Genomic DNA, 19,155 nt, shown 5'->3' with positions numbered 1-19,155 from the left:
CTGAGGGGTGATCAAAGCAGACACTTTTGAGTAAGTGTATGCATGTTGGTGTCTGCTGATGGTGGTGAGTGGAGAAGTGATAGGAATGAGTTCATGTTTCAAAGAGTTATTATCACAGGGCTAGTTTTGCAAATGTAACCTACATTTAAACATGGTTCAAAATGGTTGAGGACATTCAAGTGACACAACCACCTGTTGAGGCTGTACTTATTATGCAGGTGTCACAATCGTTAGCAAAGGGTTAAATTAAAAGTGGTAAAAATTGGATGGAGTATTTGTTTGTTAAAAATATACATAGAGTCTTAAATAATGAATGGTATGATTGTTAGTTATTATTCATTTAATGTGCTAATAACTGAGTTTATCTGACATAACTTCCAGAAAGAAAAGACATACCAAAGTCAGGTTTTTCTTCCCCAGTATCGTGCAGTCCTGTTTCTGGAGCATTAATCTTTGTTTGTACAGAACAAAAGCTGAGAGCATCACAAGGATGAGATTTCCCAGGTACACAGGGAATTGTGTTGACACGGTCTTTACTCTATTAGTGAGCCAATACATGTGGTAAGAGTACAAAATATCAAAAACATGTGTGGTGTGGTCCGCTTCTTGAATAATTACCTCCTCAGTGATCCCTAAGTGGCATCACCTCATCTCCCTGGGCCCTTCCCTGCAGTTGTGTGCCATCAACACTTCCACAACATCCAGGAAAACAACGCACATCCCAGTGCAGGAAAACAAAAGCTCTTCACTCCGAAGCCCCGGATGGAATGCAACTGTTGATGTTCCCATGTTTGAATCAGATTAAACATTTTTCTGCACATTGAGGTCAATATATTATGAGCCCAAATTTGACCTTTTAACTACAATGTATAATAAAGTAAATCCAACCCAAGCAACCAGTGCATACACATCTGAATACTAGACCAATTTCCCTCAAGACTACCTAAATTAAGAAAAATACAGGGACAGGAAATCCAGGGCTTCAGAACAGAGACAGTAAACAAAAGATAACTAGAAGCTTCTATCCACAAATAACTCCCTGAAGCAAACTTTTCTCTCCAGGAATGCAACATGCAATGAAAGAATCCCCCCCCGTCTCTTGTTTCATCTCTTTCATTTCCATCTCCCGTCTCCTGGGTGTCTCCAGGGTAAGCAGGAACCCTCCTGTTCTTAAAGTCCCAGAGACGGAGAGGAGCTGCGCTAAAAGCAACCAACAAGTAAATATAGTGAGAGCCAAGGGGAGTCTTCCAAACCACCGACCAGGCACCGCCTCCACCACACCAATCATCAGATTCCTGCAGGAAAATAAACACCCCACTGTTTCTGCAGGAAAACAAGACACAGACACACGCTCCCAGAGCTACGATGCACGTGTGAGGAGACCATGGAGCATAATTGTAGGTTTGTTCTGCGGAAAAGTGCAGTGCGGATGAAAAACAAGAAGGCTGAGTTGGGCAGTGAAGACAGACAGAGGGGGAGCTGAAGGAGGAAGATGAGAGACAGTTTGGCTTTGGCGCAGCAAAGCAATGTGAAGAGAGCTGTCAGAATCACTGGGGCATGTACTGATTCCCCAACACACGCACACGCACACACACACACACACACACACACACACACACACACACACACACACACACACACACACACACACACACACACACACACACACTCTGTAATGGTAAAATCAGTTCCTTTGTGGTCAACTGCCCAAGACGCCCCATCTCTTGACCCCTCATCAAGACACTAGGTCCCATTGTGTTTTAAATTGTGACGTCTAGACCCTGAACCCTCCTTGATGAATAAACAATCCCATCCTGGTGCGGATACCTACAACAGACAAAGGGTGTGAAAGGGTGTGAAACACACCTTAGGGACCCCGCCCTGATGTAGATACCTGCAACAGACAAAGGGTGTGAAACACACCTTAGGGGGCAGTTCTTAGGTATAAATGTTCAAGCTTTCCCCATGTTCGAGGTCTTTCTTCATTCCAACCGCTCGGGTGTTGACTGACCTTTTCCTTGCAAAGAAAATAAAACCTTGCCGGCCGGCAGAAGTCTCTATTTCATTATTCACCAGTAACGGGAAGTAACGGCAAAAACTTCCACAACAATCACACTCACACACACAGAGACCTGCACTCATTTCTATGAGACTGGCAAACCACGGAGCCATCTCTGTAGAAGGTTTTTCTTTGTATGCGCACACAGACACACAGACACACAGACACACACACAGACACAGACACACACACACACACACACACACACACACACACACACACACACACACACACACACACACACACACACACACACACACACACACACACACACACACACACACACACACACACACACACACTGCATTCCACCTGCAGAGCACCTGAGCCTTTCATCTATCACATTCCACCTGCTGTGTATTTTGTTCCTTTTTTTGAAGAGGGCAAGTAAGAGATATCAGAGACCATGCACGCCAGATTATGCGGTTACTGAACATCTTCAAAGTCAGTTTGCATCACTTATAATTTTTCTCCAGTTTTCATTCTTAAAAAAGGAAGAATCAAATTAAAATATGTATAAAAGTTTATAAAGTTTAAAATTCGAAAGAAGATTTTTTTAGAAACGGTTACGTGTGAATTATGCAGATAGTATTAGATAGTCTAGTTTGTACAAGCTGCTTACTGGGGACCTGAGGAAGAATGCAGTTTAAAGACATTTAAATGTTTATTTCCTTCTGTTACTGCCAGAGTGCTAGCAGGTAGGTCCTGAGATTTGTTTTCACAGCTGAGAAAGGCTTTTGTTTTGTACAACCATACTCAGGAAACAACCTTCAGTCTAATTTTGTCATCATAGAGTAGGACCAAAAAATAACTGAACAAATGCTTGGATGAGCTGATTATCCAATCAGCGCTTTATTACTTCATTTTGTCCTCTGTGTGTATTTATAAGTTTGCTGAACCACAGCTCAATAAGGCAAGCAATAAGTCAAGATGATGATGAATTCCAAGAGACCTCTCTGCTACCACAAGCTAGAAAAGTGTGTATTTCAAATCGGACAGGTCTGGAACAGTTCCAATATGTCATTTTTTTCCACAATGTGTATGTTGATGCCGTCTCTTGCATACTAATTGAAAACCTTCACACGACTGCCACGCCATCTGGCCTCCATTTCTTTTACCTTCTGCCTTAACCCTCCTCTCCTGCTAAGCTCAGGTCACTGAAGCACTGAAGCCTTTCCCAAGACTTAAAAGACCATCATCCGAGGAGATCAAACACAGTGGTCTAGAGGGTAAGGCGGAGGCTGACATGATAAGAGAGGGCAAGTGTGAGGAGTGAAGACAGTTCATATTTCAGAGAAGTAGGACTGGCACAAATGAGCTGAGCTTCTGCAAGAAGCAAATTAGTACGGCTGACTGTCATGACACACTGATACAAAGAGATTTTTGTTATGAATGGCAAACACATGGGAATGCACGCACACACATACCTTAACAAGGAATGTGGTCTTAGTGTCAATCTGATGTATCTGATCCTGTGTGAGTGGGCTCTCTCTGCTCTCAGCATCAGTCTCTGCAACTACACAGGAGTGTAAGAAGCCCACAGAAGGCAACATTCTTCATGACAGAACACAGACCACCCACCCCTGGCTAAACCTCATTAGCAAACATTTGTCCAGACTCCCTGTAATGTTTCTCAGAGCCCTATCTGTTAGAGTCAAGCAAAGCCAGAGCTAACTTTTCACTTTGGGGTCAACTTAAAGAACGTAGTGGCTGACAAGGCAGCTGAGATGCAGCTTTTAAAGTTGAACATTTTGGATGGTGATGTAAAGCGCTGCTGTAGTAATTCTTCAAGTAGACTCTTCCAAAGTCTGATGTGGACTCTCACTGTGAAACATTCATGTACTTTCTAACCTTGGATTTTATCAGAGTATGAAATTCTTCTTTAACCTTCAAAAGCGTTTCAAATATGTATCCACGAATCTGAGGTCTGACATACCTACCACCTAATATGCATCTACATGAAAACAGAGAGTCTGAAAGAGGTGTATTATGGACTGGGTAACCAAGGTCAGAACTGGTCTGACTTTCTGATTGGCCTGATCAGCTTAATGTACCAGTGAGCCACAAGATCTACTTCCCCATCCATCTTACCATGGAATCAATAGCCACAAGTCTGCTAATGATGAATAGGAGTGAAGCTGAAAGTGCAATTCACAGGCTGGTGCAGTAAATACAGTATTTCCTACGTGGCCTTGAAGAAAAGACTGATAGTGAGCTCTGTTGTTATTTAATGTTTCTTTTTTTGATGTTCATGCACCGAAGAAGGCATTCTGTTATCTCATGGAGGCAATAGGAAAATATAATATCTTCGGAGAACATAAATCACTGGCTCCAATTAGAGGTATTCCAGTCCAATAATCTTTGTGTATCATATGTGAGGGTATCCTTTGTGCAACCTTTACGTAATTGTATTTGAAAAGATAAACACACATGACAACAAATCACAGAGAGGAATACAAAACAACACACTAGCATGAGGTTTTCAGTAGTACATACATGAGACACCCTACGCACAACATTATTCATGTGAGCCAACCCACAAAATAACATGCCTGCATAAATACAGTAAAATGAATACCCCAATAAACACGGAGGCCCACACACATCCCACATGGAACTTCAAATTTTAACATAGAGCTTCAATAGGGCTTGAATTCATATCTTGTAAGCACAACAAGCAATCACTATAATAGGATGATGTTGATAATCAACTCAATATTTATCTCTCATATTCAACATTAATAGCCAAATTTCACTGGATCCCTGTCTGGTCTGTCTCCAATCTGTCACAGCACCGGATTCTATTCTATTCAATGTGTTAACTTCCACTGGATCCGCTCCAGAAGAGCAGAGACACATGTCACTTAAGTGTAAAAACCAAAGACTGCATAATAAATGGGCGCAGAATCTGTGACGTCACCCATCTGATTCTGAAGCACTGTTTTGAAGCCAATCGTTGGTGGGAGCCATATTGGAAATGCTGAACTCAACCTAACTTCTGTAAAGCTAGTGTGAGGTAAAGAGGCGGGCTATGAGCCTACTCGCCAATAGCTACAGTGTTCCCGCTCGTCAATCAAGTCAGCTGTGCCTCTTACTATGGAAAACTTGTAATCTTGATATCCTCTAAACTGCCGAGTTATGAAAAAGGCTGTAAACATGTTTATTTCTGCTGTAAAGATTGGCTTTTTTCAATTGGTGTGTATGTGGTTTCCTGTACTCCCGGAGCCAGCCTCAAGTGGACAATTGAAGAACTGCAGTTTTTAGCACTTCCGAATTGGTTTCATTTCTCGCATTTGGAGGTTGCCACTCAGTATAAACACATAAAGCAGGTGTAAGTGATAGATAACTGGGGCTAGATATGAGGAAATATGTGCTTAAGGGGCTGAAAATCAAGAGAATTGCTTGAAGCAGAAATTGGAGGGGAAAGGAGAAAAAATAGTTGTTTTCCTCTCAAATCAAAATTAAGACACGAAATCATGTCAACTAATAAGCTACAGCAGAGAACCTTCACAGTGTCATAACAGGCTAAACTAGCCTCACATCTTTCCTGCCAAACATTCTGTGGGCGGTCCAGTGTTTGCAGCCCTGAGGTCCAGCCATAAAGGCACCGCGTGAAACCCCTGTGATCAAAGAGAACGCTCTCCATCCAACACAGTCCATGTTGAACTTCTGGCTTCACTCCAGCACACTCCTATGTCATCAAGACCCCTGATGCTGTTGTGAGAGCTTTATCGTATGTTTCTGTGTGCAATGACATGTTTGTGTTTAAGATCAAAGACGGCTTAGAAATCACAGAGCGGCACATGGCTGGGAGCATGTACTGGTCAAAGAGGGAGGTGAAGTCAGAGTGTTTAGCTTTGTGCCACATTTGGTGCAAAAGACAGATATGGTGTTACAAAAATACAATTTTAACTAAGACACTTAATATTTCAAAGCTTTAGACTGTGTACAAACTTGTTGAACGTAATCTCAGTTGTGTTATAGTTTTTTGTTTTGTTCTCATCACTATCACATCAGACAGGATTTTAATCAGACACAGAATCAGACTGACTGCAAAACAAAATGGACCAGTTTAACCAAACCGTGAAGAATACTACCTTAAGCTCAATAACACACCCAAAACATCTGCTTGCCGTTCATGAGTCAAATCTAATACTGCTGAGAGAGTTTTGAGGACAAAAAAATCTGTTTATTTTTACAGAGAATTTAAAATTATTATTTTTCTGCTAAGCTGATTCCAAAGATTTCACCCTGAAGCCAAACAACAGCTACGTGAGCCAAACCAGTCTTGTTTTCCTGGAGCCACATGTAATTCTGAAACAAGAAGCACTCTAGAAGTGGCATCAATCCAGGCCTTGTTGTTGCACCAATAGATGTTGCTCTCCACCTAAGACAAAAAGCCATGTGTTCAACAAGCAGCCAATTCAAAGGCTCACCCACACTGAAGAGACAGCTTTAACTAACTGCTGTGGTCGCAAGGTCAATTGCATAATACCCATCTTACATGCCTGTGAAAGCATTGATTTATTCCCAACAGATAAGAACTTTAAAACGGTCAGTTGAAAGTGATGGTAATTTTCAGCATAAGTCAGATCTCACGACAGTATCGGAGCATGTCATCCTGGAGTTCCAGCAGCAGCGATGGCGTGGTGTTTCATGCCGGCACCCTGCTCATCATGAGTGCAAAGTGCCCACGGCTGTCTCTACAGTAGCCACTTATTCTGTAGGCTTCCCTTTGACTGTGACACACCACTGATTGCATAACTCTGCCACTGTATGGCCCTCAGGCCCCAACTATCTGCTAATGTAGCCATGAGACTGACAGTGACCCCCTTCCCCCACCCTTATATACATACACACAGTGCTTTCACATATTTAAACACACGCTAAACGCTCAAAGTCTGACACACACCAGCCTTGTATCTCTATTTAGCTGTGAGGCGTAGCCTTGTTGTGCACTCATGGTTTAACTATACAGTGCAAGCACGCGCACGCGCACACACACACACACACACACACACACACACACACACACACACACACACACACACACACACACACACAACTCCAAACAATGCTTGGGTGGTTTTATAAGAAACGTCACATGACTAAGTGAACTGGGTAACAGAGCTTGCCTTCACTACTGTGCTCCCACATGCCACACAAAACAGCTTGGTATAAAGCAGCTGTGAGCATTTAATCGGTTAACTACGACAGGAGACACATTAGACAATTGTAGTTAGAGCTGGGCGATATTGAAATTGATGTTATCACAATAACATATTTCATATCAGTTGAAAATGATCACGATAAATATCAAATCATGATTTCTTTTAAACTTAAAGGCAGATTTTTGCCCCTGAGTGAAAGTTGAAGATGTTTTTTTAAGCTTGTGTCTGGATTTAGTTCTCTGATAAACTTCTTGAATCCACCATTTTTGACAGTTCTAACAGGAAGCAGGTCTTTTGTGTAAGATGAGATTTTTGTGAAATTTTAGTTAGTGAATTCAATTTTTTTTTTTTGGATAATTTCCATAATTTGATTTAAAATTACATCAAAAATATATCAAATTGTGTAATGTGTATCAGTTTATAAAAATAATAATAATAATTCATAGAATTTATATAGTGCTTTTCTTAGTACTCAAAGTCGCTTTACATAATGTGAAAACTAAAGAAAAAAATAAAACACATAAATAATACAAAACAGGGACAGAGGTGGGGCGGGAGGAGAGGTCATGTGTGGTATGCTTTTTGGAACAGGTAGGTCCCTTGAGGTGGTTTTTGAATGAGAGGAGAGAGTCAGAGTTGGGGATGTGTGGAGGGAGAGAGTTCTAGAGAGTGGGGGCAGCGATGGCAAAGGCTCTGTCGCCCAAGGTGCAGTGCTTGGACTTGGTGATAGGGGACAGGAGGTTGGCATCTGATGATCTGAGGCAGCGAGATGGGGAGTGGCGTTTGAGGAGGTCGGTAAGGTAAGAGGGGGCGAGGTTATTGAGGGCTTTGTAGGTGATGAGCAGGATCTTGAAGTGGATTCGGTAGAGTATAGAGTATTACTGTAAGTAGTGCACTCCTCTTTAAGGTTACTGAGGGTTACAGGGAGAGTAATATTGTGATGCAGTGAATGCATCGTCGTTATTCAGTGTTCAGTTGTCCTACGATTGCGGTGCAGAAGTTGTCTCTGTGCTCTTCCTTTACCCACATCCTGAAAGTATATTTAATGAAGTGTATTAAGTTAATAGTTAACGCAGAGTCAGCAAAGTGTTAGACCAACAACTCTGTTTTGAGCTGGTAGGTTTTGCGTTTTCTTCAGTGTTGTTGTCACTTGTTTTAGCTGTGTTTACATTTCGCTCAAAACATCTTTAAGCCCGCCTACCTCTCACCCTGCGACATGATTGGCTGTTCAATGCCGTCTCCTTCTTATGTCTAATGTTGGGTGACAACTAGCGTTTAAGGTACATCAGCGCGCCCTCTATTTCCAGTGGTTGGGGGGTGTAATTACAGGTTTAAATATATCAAATTTTTTTCGAAAATTTGTTACATATATATTGAATAAAATTATATCACGATAATTATCGTTATCGAATTAACTCCCAGCTCTAATTGTAGTCATCAAAGAAACAGAGGCCAGACAACTGGTACTTGGAGGGTCCATTCTTATATACACAACATTATTCATTAATCGACAACAAACATATTAATTGATCCTCCTTTAAAAACTAGAGTCCCACTTCGATTCCATGTAGAAAACTATGAAAGATCAACCTATTCAGCTTGGTTATAACAAAAGTAAAAGTAAGATCCCACAGTGTAACATTGGAAATACCTTTATGCCATGTCAACACGCTTAATAGGAAGACCTCTTCATCCTTGGAGCAAACTTACCTCGCTCAGAGTGGATGATGCAGAGATCAGGGGCATAAATCCTCCACTGATAGCAGCTTCAAGGCAGTTTAAATTGGCTACCCTTCAATGCATCACTACAGATTTAAGGCTAACCCTGCCTTAGACGTTCCATTTCTCTGTCCCGGTTAGACTGACACACACACACACACACACACACACACACACACACACACACACACACACACACACACACACACACACACACACACACACACACACACACACACACACACACACACACACACACACACACACACACACACACACACACACACACACACAGACAACAAGCTCCTCAGAATCGCCATGGCTTCAAAGGTTTAAAGGACGAACAGTGCCATTGGATTACTTTGCACGACCCAACACAGGCTTATGTTTCCAATCAATTTGATAAATGACCAATCAATTCAGTCATTAGCAAAAAGACCAAACAGGAGCTGATTTAAACTTTTCCAATGGGTGAATTTATTGCTTTGTTGTTTCATATCTCTGTAAATGTAATTGAATTTCACTTCTGCACTGTTGGTTCGAGACATCGAGAAACTTGAAGACATTTCGTGTGCTGGATAAACAAGATTGGGATTTCTTCCACAGGGTCATACGCACAGGTTTTCTGTGTTCACACATGGATGCTCTGCAGTCGACACTCAAATATCACTGTACCTATATAGAACCAAGAAGTCTTTAAAGTGAATGAGCTTGGTTCATTCCTGGTTAAGGAAATTGTGAAAGAGGTAAAGATGACTATGATAGTCAAGAATGCAAATGCTTATGGAAAACAAATAATCAAAAATAACAAATACATAAAAAAATTGAACCAAAAACATACATAAGAAGGGCAAGACTTGAATGAAATGTCAATTTTCTGCTGATTCCCCGACTTTCAAAGCCAAATCTGTGATTCAAATGTCAACTTTCCACTTCAAACCATTCTCAAATGCGTCAACAAAATGTCCTGTATTCTCTTGTAATCATTATTAAAACATTTCATGGCAGCTTTATAGATAATTCATGAATGTCCCTGCAGACTGAGAAGCATAGGTTTTTCAGTGCCTTCAATATATTTCAGGGTAGCAGAGCTCAAACGAGGTACAAAGGTGAAGGCTGGGGGACGTGATGAGACTAGCATTATATGAACCTACATTCATTTTCACATCAAAGGAGAGATGAGTCATCAGATACCCTTCAGAAAAACACTGTCAGTGTCCATTATTAGAAGTCTGCTGCTGTTAATTTGTGCCATGTGTGCGACTCTGTTGCTCTTTTTTGGTTACTGCCTGAGCATGAAAATACAGAAGCTCAGTTCTGAATAGCAAGACAACTGGAAGGTAACCTTGGATTTGAATCGAGTACAGACAGACTGTACTGGTCTTTGTACTGCATTGATAAAACTCCTCTAAGTCAACATTCAGTGACTTGAAACTTTTACTGATGTAATCTCCTGCTGCCAAAGCACAGTTTAAAACACATTAAAATAGAAGGATTAAGAAATGTCATTGATCTTCAGAAGCAGTCCTGCTGGCACTTAAATTAATAGGCTCCAGCTATTCTCCTCATGAATAATATGCTTGACTAATTTAATTAACATGCAATATCTCATCTGATGTTCACACAGGAAAAGATTTAAACCTGTTTCTGGTAAAACAATTATTCACTTTCAGTGTAAATCTAATCTGTTTCAAAAGGGTTGACCCGAAGCCCAGCGGTAAATTGATTACCGTGACATCCTGATGGCAGAGGAAACGTAAACAGGCTCATCAGGGTAAGCATTAGTGGGAAAATTAAGGGTGACGTGTAGTTATGTGACTTTAAATCCAAACAGCACAACAGAAACATGAATGACAGAAAAGCAAGCGAAGCTGAAGAGAAAAGGGAAGAGATGTGAATTTGTCCTCTGACCTGAGAGGCAGATGAACGTCATGTAGTCGCCCTGACCACCAGTGGCCAGGAACGGGATCTTCTTCTTAGTTCTCCGCTTCACCTGCACAGCAGCAAGCATCTTCTCATCGTGGGGTATGAAGACCTCCTTGCTGATGGCTGACTTGGCACTCATCTCTGAAGTACGCAGGAGTGATCAGCTGGCAGCAGTTGAAGTGGAGAGGACGAGAGTCACCCTTCAATGAAGAGGAGATGAGAGGGATGAAAAAAGCAGATTAAATAAAGCAGACAAGACGGATCAGGGTACTATTTACAGCACAAAGAGGTGTCAAAACGTCTCATAAAGCTGAATAAATCAGATTTTCTCACTTGCATGTAATGGAAATTGGACTGCCAGAAAGTTTGTTTTGAGATAGGTAAGGTTTGAATACACCCTTCAAAATATACACCTCATTAACCCAATGAAACAGACCCTATAAAACCTGTTAGTGTTTTGTGCTCCATTAAGAATAATGAGACACTAGTTTAGTGAGAATCTGTGAAAGTTTATTTAGATTTTTGACAGCTTCAAAACTATATAATGAAGAAGGAAAATATAAATAAATAAATAAATAAATACAAAAATAAACATAAATATAAGTTAAAAACATAAAAAAAAAAAAATATATAAAATAAAATGGTTAAAATAAAAAAAGTCAGTATTTTAGATAAAAATCACTGCTCCAGAGGTAAGTAATGAAATGTCTTGGGTGTTGTTTGTAACTTCAGGATCAATCGTCTTGTAACAATGTCTATACTGATATGAAATGAGCAGAGGAAGAAAAGTTAAGTGTGTATATCTTGTGTCTACTGTGTGTATACAACCTCAGCCTCAGGCCAATCACTTCCCTCAGTCTCTAATGCACACAACCAATCTGAATTCCTCCCCCCTCTACTGCTCACAGTGTATTGCACGTTAAATGACAAAGTTTGAATGGTTGTGTCTTTCTGTGCTGCAGTCTCCATGCTTCATCTCTCTAAATGCCTCGCCAATGTTCTCCTTGGGAGCACTGCCACTTGCAGAGATGAAATAGTTTCAGCTGTTAAAAAAAGTGGTGAGTCTCTCTGATACAGAACAGCAATCATGTTTCTATTATTACAAGCCAACTTCAACTTATTTTCTTGGCAACTTGGATTATACCACAAGAGACACAGTAGTATCTGATGATGTCAGGGAATCTGTGCTTAGTTGGCTTGACTGTGTGTAAATCAAGGATGCAGTCACAAAGAAGTGGGTTAATTACTTCCAAATGATCTCAGGAGAACTGCAGAGTTTAATCATTTTCTCAGCTGTACACACTCACGACCACATACCACACACACTACCCTGATTAACCAATCTATCTGTCGGTCTCAACCAGACAATGAATTACTCTGCTGCAAGGCAAAGCCGGCCCGACTGCACAACAATACCTTCATCAAACTGGCTTGTGAATAAACAACAGAGCACAAAAGGGGTTTCCTTACACTGCAGCAAAATCGAAAGTGAGAGCTCAGCTAAGGAGTCAAAGTTCAATTCAGTGATCGTTATACAAGCAAAACCTGCAGGAGTCCAAGTTAAATAGAATTCCAAAGAACAACTACTCCACCCCCAAACTTGGTGGGATGAAAGGCTGCCATTGTTGACTGGTGGTCACTGTTTGACAGGATTACATCACACCAGAGGAAAGAATTCATCAGAAGCAAAACATAAATACTTGGACACAACATCAAAGCTACCTCATATTGAAACCTTGGAAAATAGCTTTGCAGTAAGTTTTACTTTGATGAAGGTAACACTGTTTCCTTTTTTTGAGTGTTGTCACTTAAATGGTGATTTAAAAAAACTAAACAAAACATTGAGTTGTGGTTTTGAATTGAACTGCACTACAAGCACAGATAGGCTGTATAAATAATGGACGTAGTATCTGTGACGCCACCCATCTGATTCTGAAGCGCTGCTTTGAAGACGAACATCGGCGGGAGCCATATTGAATAATGCTGAAGTCAACCAAACTGCTGTTGAGTTAGAGTGAGGTGAAGAGGCGGGCTTTGAGCCTCCTAGCCAACAGCTACAGTGTTCCCGCCTGTCAATTAAGTCAGCTGTGCCTCTCATAATGGAAAACTCATAATCTTAATATCTTTTAAATTGCCGTGTTATGAAAAAATTCCCACCCCGTACAGGTTGTGCCGATCAAGAAATGAGCAAACCAGACTACACTTGTTTTTGGTACCAGGGAGTAAACGTGTTTATTTCTGCTGTGAAGATTGGCATTTTTGAATTTGTGTGCATGTGGTTCCTGGAGCTAGCAACAAGCGGACGCTCAAGAAACTGCAGTTTTTAACACTTCCTCATTGGCTGTAATTCTCGTGGCTGGAGGTTGCCGCTTTTTAACCGTGTTGTTGTGTTGATATTGTCTGCCTGTGTTTTGTTAGTCTTGATATTGTCTGCCTGTGTTTTGTTTTGTAATTGTGTATCATATGATTTGTAGCTGTCAGGTGTTAAAGTTTTATTGTGTCTGTGTTGTGTAGGTACCTGCCTTGGGACTATGGATGAAATTTAGCATCTGTGCTAAGTCTGGTGCATTTACATTGATGCTAAATGCATTAATGTTGTATAATGTGCATTGTTCCAACTCAATAAACAAATAAATGAAATGGTGTTAACATGTACAGGAGGTTGACAAAAGTAGGTAAATCATTATTTCTGCCTTTACAAAAAAAACTCAATAGGCAAATGGTTTAATTGCACACCCATAGAGTGGGCGGCCAAGGTTCCTTTCCTCTCTGAAATAAAGGTGTAAAAGTCCAAAAATATATTGTTAAAAAACATCATTATAGGTCTGACAAAAAGAAGAACATTCTGCACTGTTTTAGAACTCTATCATGTTGTACTGGTGTTTGAGGTGTGTGGTGTTTGTGGGGCAAGAATATGATGTTACAATACCAAGAATCATACATAAAACTAATTCACCATACTGCTACATGTAAGCAAGGGGATATATCTTTCTATAAACCTGTATGTTTTGTGTAGGGGCGGCTGTGGCTCAGTGGGTAGAGTCAGTCGTCTATCAATTGGAAGGTTGGCGGTTCAATCCCAGCTTCGGCAATCACATGCAAAGGTGTCCTTGAGCAAGACACTAAACCCCGAATTGCTCCCGCTGTTGTTCATGTGTGGATGTATATGAATGAGATTCGCTAATACTGATGGTCCCTACTAAATAGCAGCTGCTGCCATCAGTGAGTGAATGGGTGAATGTGACAAGTGTAAAAGTGCTTTGAGTGGTCAGAAAGACTAGAAAAGCACTACAGTATACAAGTCCGTTTACCATTATTTCAAATTCAGAAGATTGATCACAACACAAATCTGAACCACTGTCACAAATCTTTCTATAGATTCAAAACCAAAAACAGTGATTTTGAGAATCACTCTTATATCACAAAATGTGGTATCAGGATGCTCAGGTGTGTCAACAGTTTTACTCCCCTACTTGTGTTGATTCCAGTTCCCAGTTTCATTGATTTGCCCAGATTTCTATCCATCTCTCTTCTCCCCTGCTCTTTCAGCAATGCAAGACTTCACAGTAAACACAATCCTGGGCCAAGATTTTGTGGTGAGTAATTAGAGAGGCTAATAAATATGCCTTACTTTGGAATTTAAAAGATGTCAAACGTCCAAACACTTTGGCTAGGAAATAGACCTCGACTGTTACTTAAAATGCAACACCAGTGATCTAAGGCACAAAGTTTTCTGTACATCACTGTCCATCAAAAGTAGGAAAACTAGTTCAAAAGAGACCTTTAAGAACCATGTCAAACTGTAGATAAGTGCGCTTTGAACCTTGTGTGCATATCATACTGTTCTCTGATAGAGGCGAGACCTGTACTGTGCCAGTCACAAACGGTGCAGCTTTCAGAAGGCTTGAACATTATGTGCTCTGATTAGCTCAAGCTTTTCTTCTCCACAGTTTAAACATAATGGAGACAAACGGTTGCTTTTTTTCCGGAGAGCATTTCACACTCACATGCTGAGGGGTAAATTGAGAGCTCACTGTATCATACATGCAACCTACACTTGCATAATCTTGTATTCATACTTATTTACATACACACTGTAGAGATTACCCCTTCCCCTTGGTATCTTTCCTTGTATGTCTCCTTTCCTTCTCAATTACTGGGTGCTACAATAAAGACAACAAAAACATAGAACAAGGTTCTTTGTGTAGAAGTCACTGGTTTTGTTGCTCTCGTGTAGCAAATCAGCCCAGTGGAGTTCCTCTCTGTGGAAGCTTTAATCCCCAGCATCTCTCACATCCCTCCTCTCCTGCTTCCTCAAGCTGAGAAGGCTGCCCATATCTCCCGGCAAGCTGTCACCAGGCAAAGGGGAGCGCATACCCCCCCCCCTCAAGTGGCCCACTGAAGCATGACGGCAGGGAGGGATAAAGGGAAGGGCCACGTAAGGCAGAGAACAAGGAAGAGGAGGAGGAGGCTGAATGGAGCCTCTAGGCAGTGAAATGTTGCCAGCCACTATGCATAGCTTCTGGTTTGACTTTGAGCAGTGTTATGCAATGCTCACAGTTCACGACTGAGCAGTTGTATTAAAAGGGGCCAAGGAGCTGCTGTGACAGTGAAAACGACGTACATATATTTTTCGGCTGCTTATCACCCCATTCCCTAGCAGAGCCCCTTACAACAACACTTCATTAACTCTGGCTGTGTGTTGCCAAGCAGTCAGAGGAGCAGTGCTGTTTCCTTCTCGTTCCCTTGCTTCCCTCTTGCCCAGTGTGTTAATGTGAAATCTGTTCAGTCAGTGCTCATGGCTGTCATGGGACCTCATTGGAGTAGGGTCTTCTGAGCTTCCTGCACAGCCACTACTTTTTGCTTCAACACGGTCCTGCTCTCCAGCATGTGCTCAAAGGCCCATGGGAGCTGCCACAGTAGCAGCTACTGTGGCAGAGGCTGAGAAAAGGGGACCCAGAAGACAGGTGGATGTGTCTTGAATGTGTGTCTTCAATTTTCTTTTGGAGAGACATGAAAAGTAAAAGCCAAACCTTCAGTTGGCACAAGAAAAAAAATCATCTAGGAGGGAATTATTAAGTATGTTTGCTATGCTGCTTGTGTAGTTAAAGGCTGGCAGCTGGTGTGAGAATTATTTAGATAGTGAGTAATTAGAAAGTGATCTGACAGGCACGCAGTGGGCTGTGCTATGGAAACTGACTAGGGAGTAAAAGGTCAACATGGGGATATGATTCTGCACACAAAAATGTATCTGTACACATCAAGCAGGAGAAAAACACATCTTACAAAGCACCAACCAGTCAGTGAGAATAATAATTAGTCATTGACTCTTTTCTCATTATAGATTCAGACAGCTCCAACAAGAAGACATTAAAGTCCCTTCAACGCACATACTCCATATTGTAGAAACTGTTTTAGTTCTGAGGCTGCTGCTGAGACATCAGTTAAATAATACGATCTTTTGTAGCATATTATTCCACAAGGAAAACTGATCATTTCTGAATAAATAATGGACGCAGTGGGGGCGCTGATGGCCTAGTGGTCTTAGCGCCCCACATACAGAGGCTACAGTCCTCATTGCAGGGGTCGCTGGTTCGATTCCCGGCCGTGACCAATTCCTGCATGTCTTCCCTCGCTCTCTATTTATTTTCTATAATTTGGGTGTATGTGGTTTTTCGGTACTTCTGGAGTCATCCTCAAGCGGTCACTCGAGAAACTGCAGATTTTAACACTTTCACATTGGCTTCAATTGTTGTAGCCGGAGGTTGCCGCTTGGTTTCCACAAATAAACAATGTATGCATTTTTTACTTGTTAATTATTATTTGTTTATATTTTGGGGGCTTTTTACACCCTTATTTTATAGAGGTGTGGTGGGTTGAAGATCAAAAGGCCTTGGATTTACTCGTCTATGTTCACTTGAAGAGGAATAAACTCCCACAGGACTCCGAAGTAAAACTGATACACAAATTCCTTTAATCCACGGTTTTGTTCAACAATCTTACTGGATGATTCAAAGTCAAGTTTTATTAAACAATGAAATCGATCCTTAATTGATCCTCAACTGTCTGCTTCAGTCTTACCCTACTGCAACACTAAAGAGCTCTCTGCAACAACAATACCATACTGCTTTTAGCTGTACGTAAAATCCACATAAATTAAATCAAATTACTTTCAGCTGACTTTAAACAAATTTTAAAACTTAACTTATACAATGAAATCCCAAAAATACAGATTAACTTTCAACCCAACATATACTGATTATTTATTTACTTTTAACGTGTATGAACGTAACTTGGCCCTTACAAGAGGAGAGGACAGTTGATAGTGAAGGAAACTGGAAGCGAGTGGGGGAACAACATGCAGGAAAGAGCCCGCAGGCTGGATTGGAACCTGGGCCGCCAACTACATAGGTGCGCAACTTATCCATTAGGCTAAGTATGCGCCCCCAGTGTGTGCATATTTGACGTGTTGATACATCCAAAATATGTACAAGCTCAAACACAAAAAGTTGAACTGCCCTTGTCTGTCAACAAGCATTCTCAGAAGATAACACAATTACAAAACTGTTACCATCCATCTAACTATCGTAAACAAGTTGAAAGCAATTATAAATTACTGAAGCTGAATGAATATGATGTACAAAAAGAATAACACTTCAGAATTTGGCCCATAATGATGATTTATCTGCCAAAAAAACAAACTCAAACAGATAATATAATCCTCCTCAAGAAGCAATTCATCCTCTGTATCTACCCCTCCCACTCACATCTGACTGATTTTGGAAACTTCAGCACAGCTCCTTTCATTCCCCACTGCACTCCTAAAGATGCATGAATGAAATACAACACTTCGCCTCATCTGCAGCTTCTCATGCATGTCTTTCATGTTGACTCATGGCTCTCAACAAGGCCATGATTTTACAGAAAAGCCTCCCTCGGTGCACACGTCTTCATAGATTACATCTTTGGAGAGTGATGTCACGCGACGGTGTCACATTGAGCGTGCCACATCCAGCATCACCACATGAACAGATGGTGACTGTTACCTCTCATAAAATAATTGAGAGATTACGCCGTCTGCCCTGCTGTTAATGCGGTGTCAGCGCCAGCCTGTGATGATTGAAATCTAGTCCTACATAAATGCAGCATTAAGTTACACAAAACAGACAAAGATCAGAATTTAAATGGGCAGTAAAATTGTTCTACTTTCGGGTCACTCACAAGGATCATGATGGTCGATAAGGGCCAATAAAAAGAAGATTTATTATGCTGTACAACTACACATTCCAGTTCATGCTGAGGTAAAACTCTCAGTGGTATTTCATAACACAGGGCTTGAAAGTCAGTATAAGAAAGCCCATAATTTTGGCGGTATTTCTTCACTGTAATACTCCAAAACTGCCCACTGGGAATCAAATAGCACTCTCTCAATCTCAGTGGTAGCTTTCCTTTGAGGCTGGATTGTGGAACATTAAGTCAAAGATGTTTCTTTCTTTGATACATGTCTTGAAGAGACTGCACTATGGCGCAGCAATTTTTGGTTAATATTTAATCAAAGACAAGCACAATAGGACAGCTTATGCAAGCCGGCTAATACTCCAGGCCCTATATTGCTTTCCAAGTTTGGAGATCTAAGACCAAATCCCTCCATCAGAACCAACTTCATGTGCCTGCCAGTTAATACGACTCACACAGCACTAACTCCATCCCAGGCATCCAGATCTCTTGGAATAGACTAATCTCCTGTGTTGTTTTTGTTTGTAAAAAAAACAAGTTAAGTATACAAAGATTAAAGGTCCAGTGTGTAGTAACTATTTGCATTTCGAAGAACAGATTTGGTAGAAATTAAATATAATATTTCTAAGTTTAAACTTGTGTTTAATCACCTGAATAGAAAGATCATTTTGTTTTGTTAACTTACAATCAATTGATCAACCTTTATTTACACTTGAGAGATCATTGAGGGGCAATGATCTCTCAAGTGGCTGTGAAAAGTGCACAGGTTGAAAGACAAAGAAGTGGTAAGTAGGGATGGAACATGACTTTTGAATAGTCGAATATTCATTCACTTAACAATAATTGTAAAGTTACTGCAGATATTTTCTCATTTAAAAGTACAATTTCTCATCGTTTTCACCAGTGCCTGGTTGTAATACAGTGGCTATGAAGGGTTTTAAAGATGTTTGCTAACCATGTTAAATAACAGAAGAAGAAGAATAACTGCATTAAATAGCAAAAAAAGAAGAAGAAAACATTAGAGGCAGTCGCTGCTATTTTCTC

At 40.8% G+C, this 19,155-nt stretch overlaps 1 protein-coding gene across 4 annotated transcripts in view; it reads right to left on the bottom strand.

Annotated features, from left to right (window-relative positions):
• The window catches only part of stxbp6 (syntaxin binding protein 6 (amisyn)), a 149,170-nt gene that overhangs the window by 124,730 nt on the left and 5,285 nt on the right, over positions 1-19,155 (bottom strand). For all 4 annotated transcript variants that reach the window (XM_034675267.1, XM_034675268.1, XM_034675270.1 and 1 more), the window contains exon 2: positions 10,861-11,075. In XM_034675267.1, the coding sequence (XP_034531158.1) occupies positions 10,861-11,014 (154 nt within the window). In that variant the 5' untranslated portion in view covers positions 11,015-11,075. The remainder of the gene's footprint in view (positions 1-10,860; positions 11,076-19,155) is intronic.

This window comes from Notolabrus celidotus, chromosome 22 (genome assembly GCF_009762535.1).
Source record: "Notolabrus celidotus isolate fNotCel1 chromosome 22, fNotCel1.pri, whole genome shotgun sequence".
Classification (NCBI taxonomy): domain Eukaryota; kingdom Metazoa; phylum Chordata; class Actinopteri; order Labriformes; family Labridae; genus Notolabrus; species Notolabrus celidotus.
The sequence above is the reverse complement of the archived record's forward strand: the minus strand, read 5'-3'. Positions and strand labels throughout refer to the sequence as shown.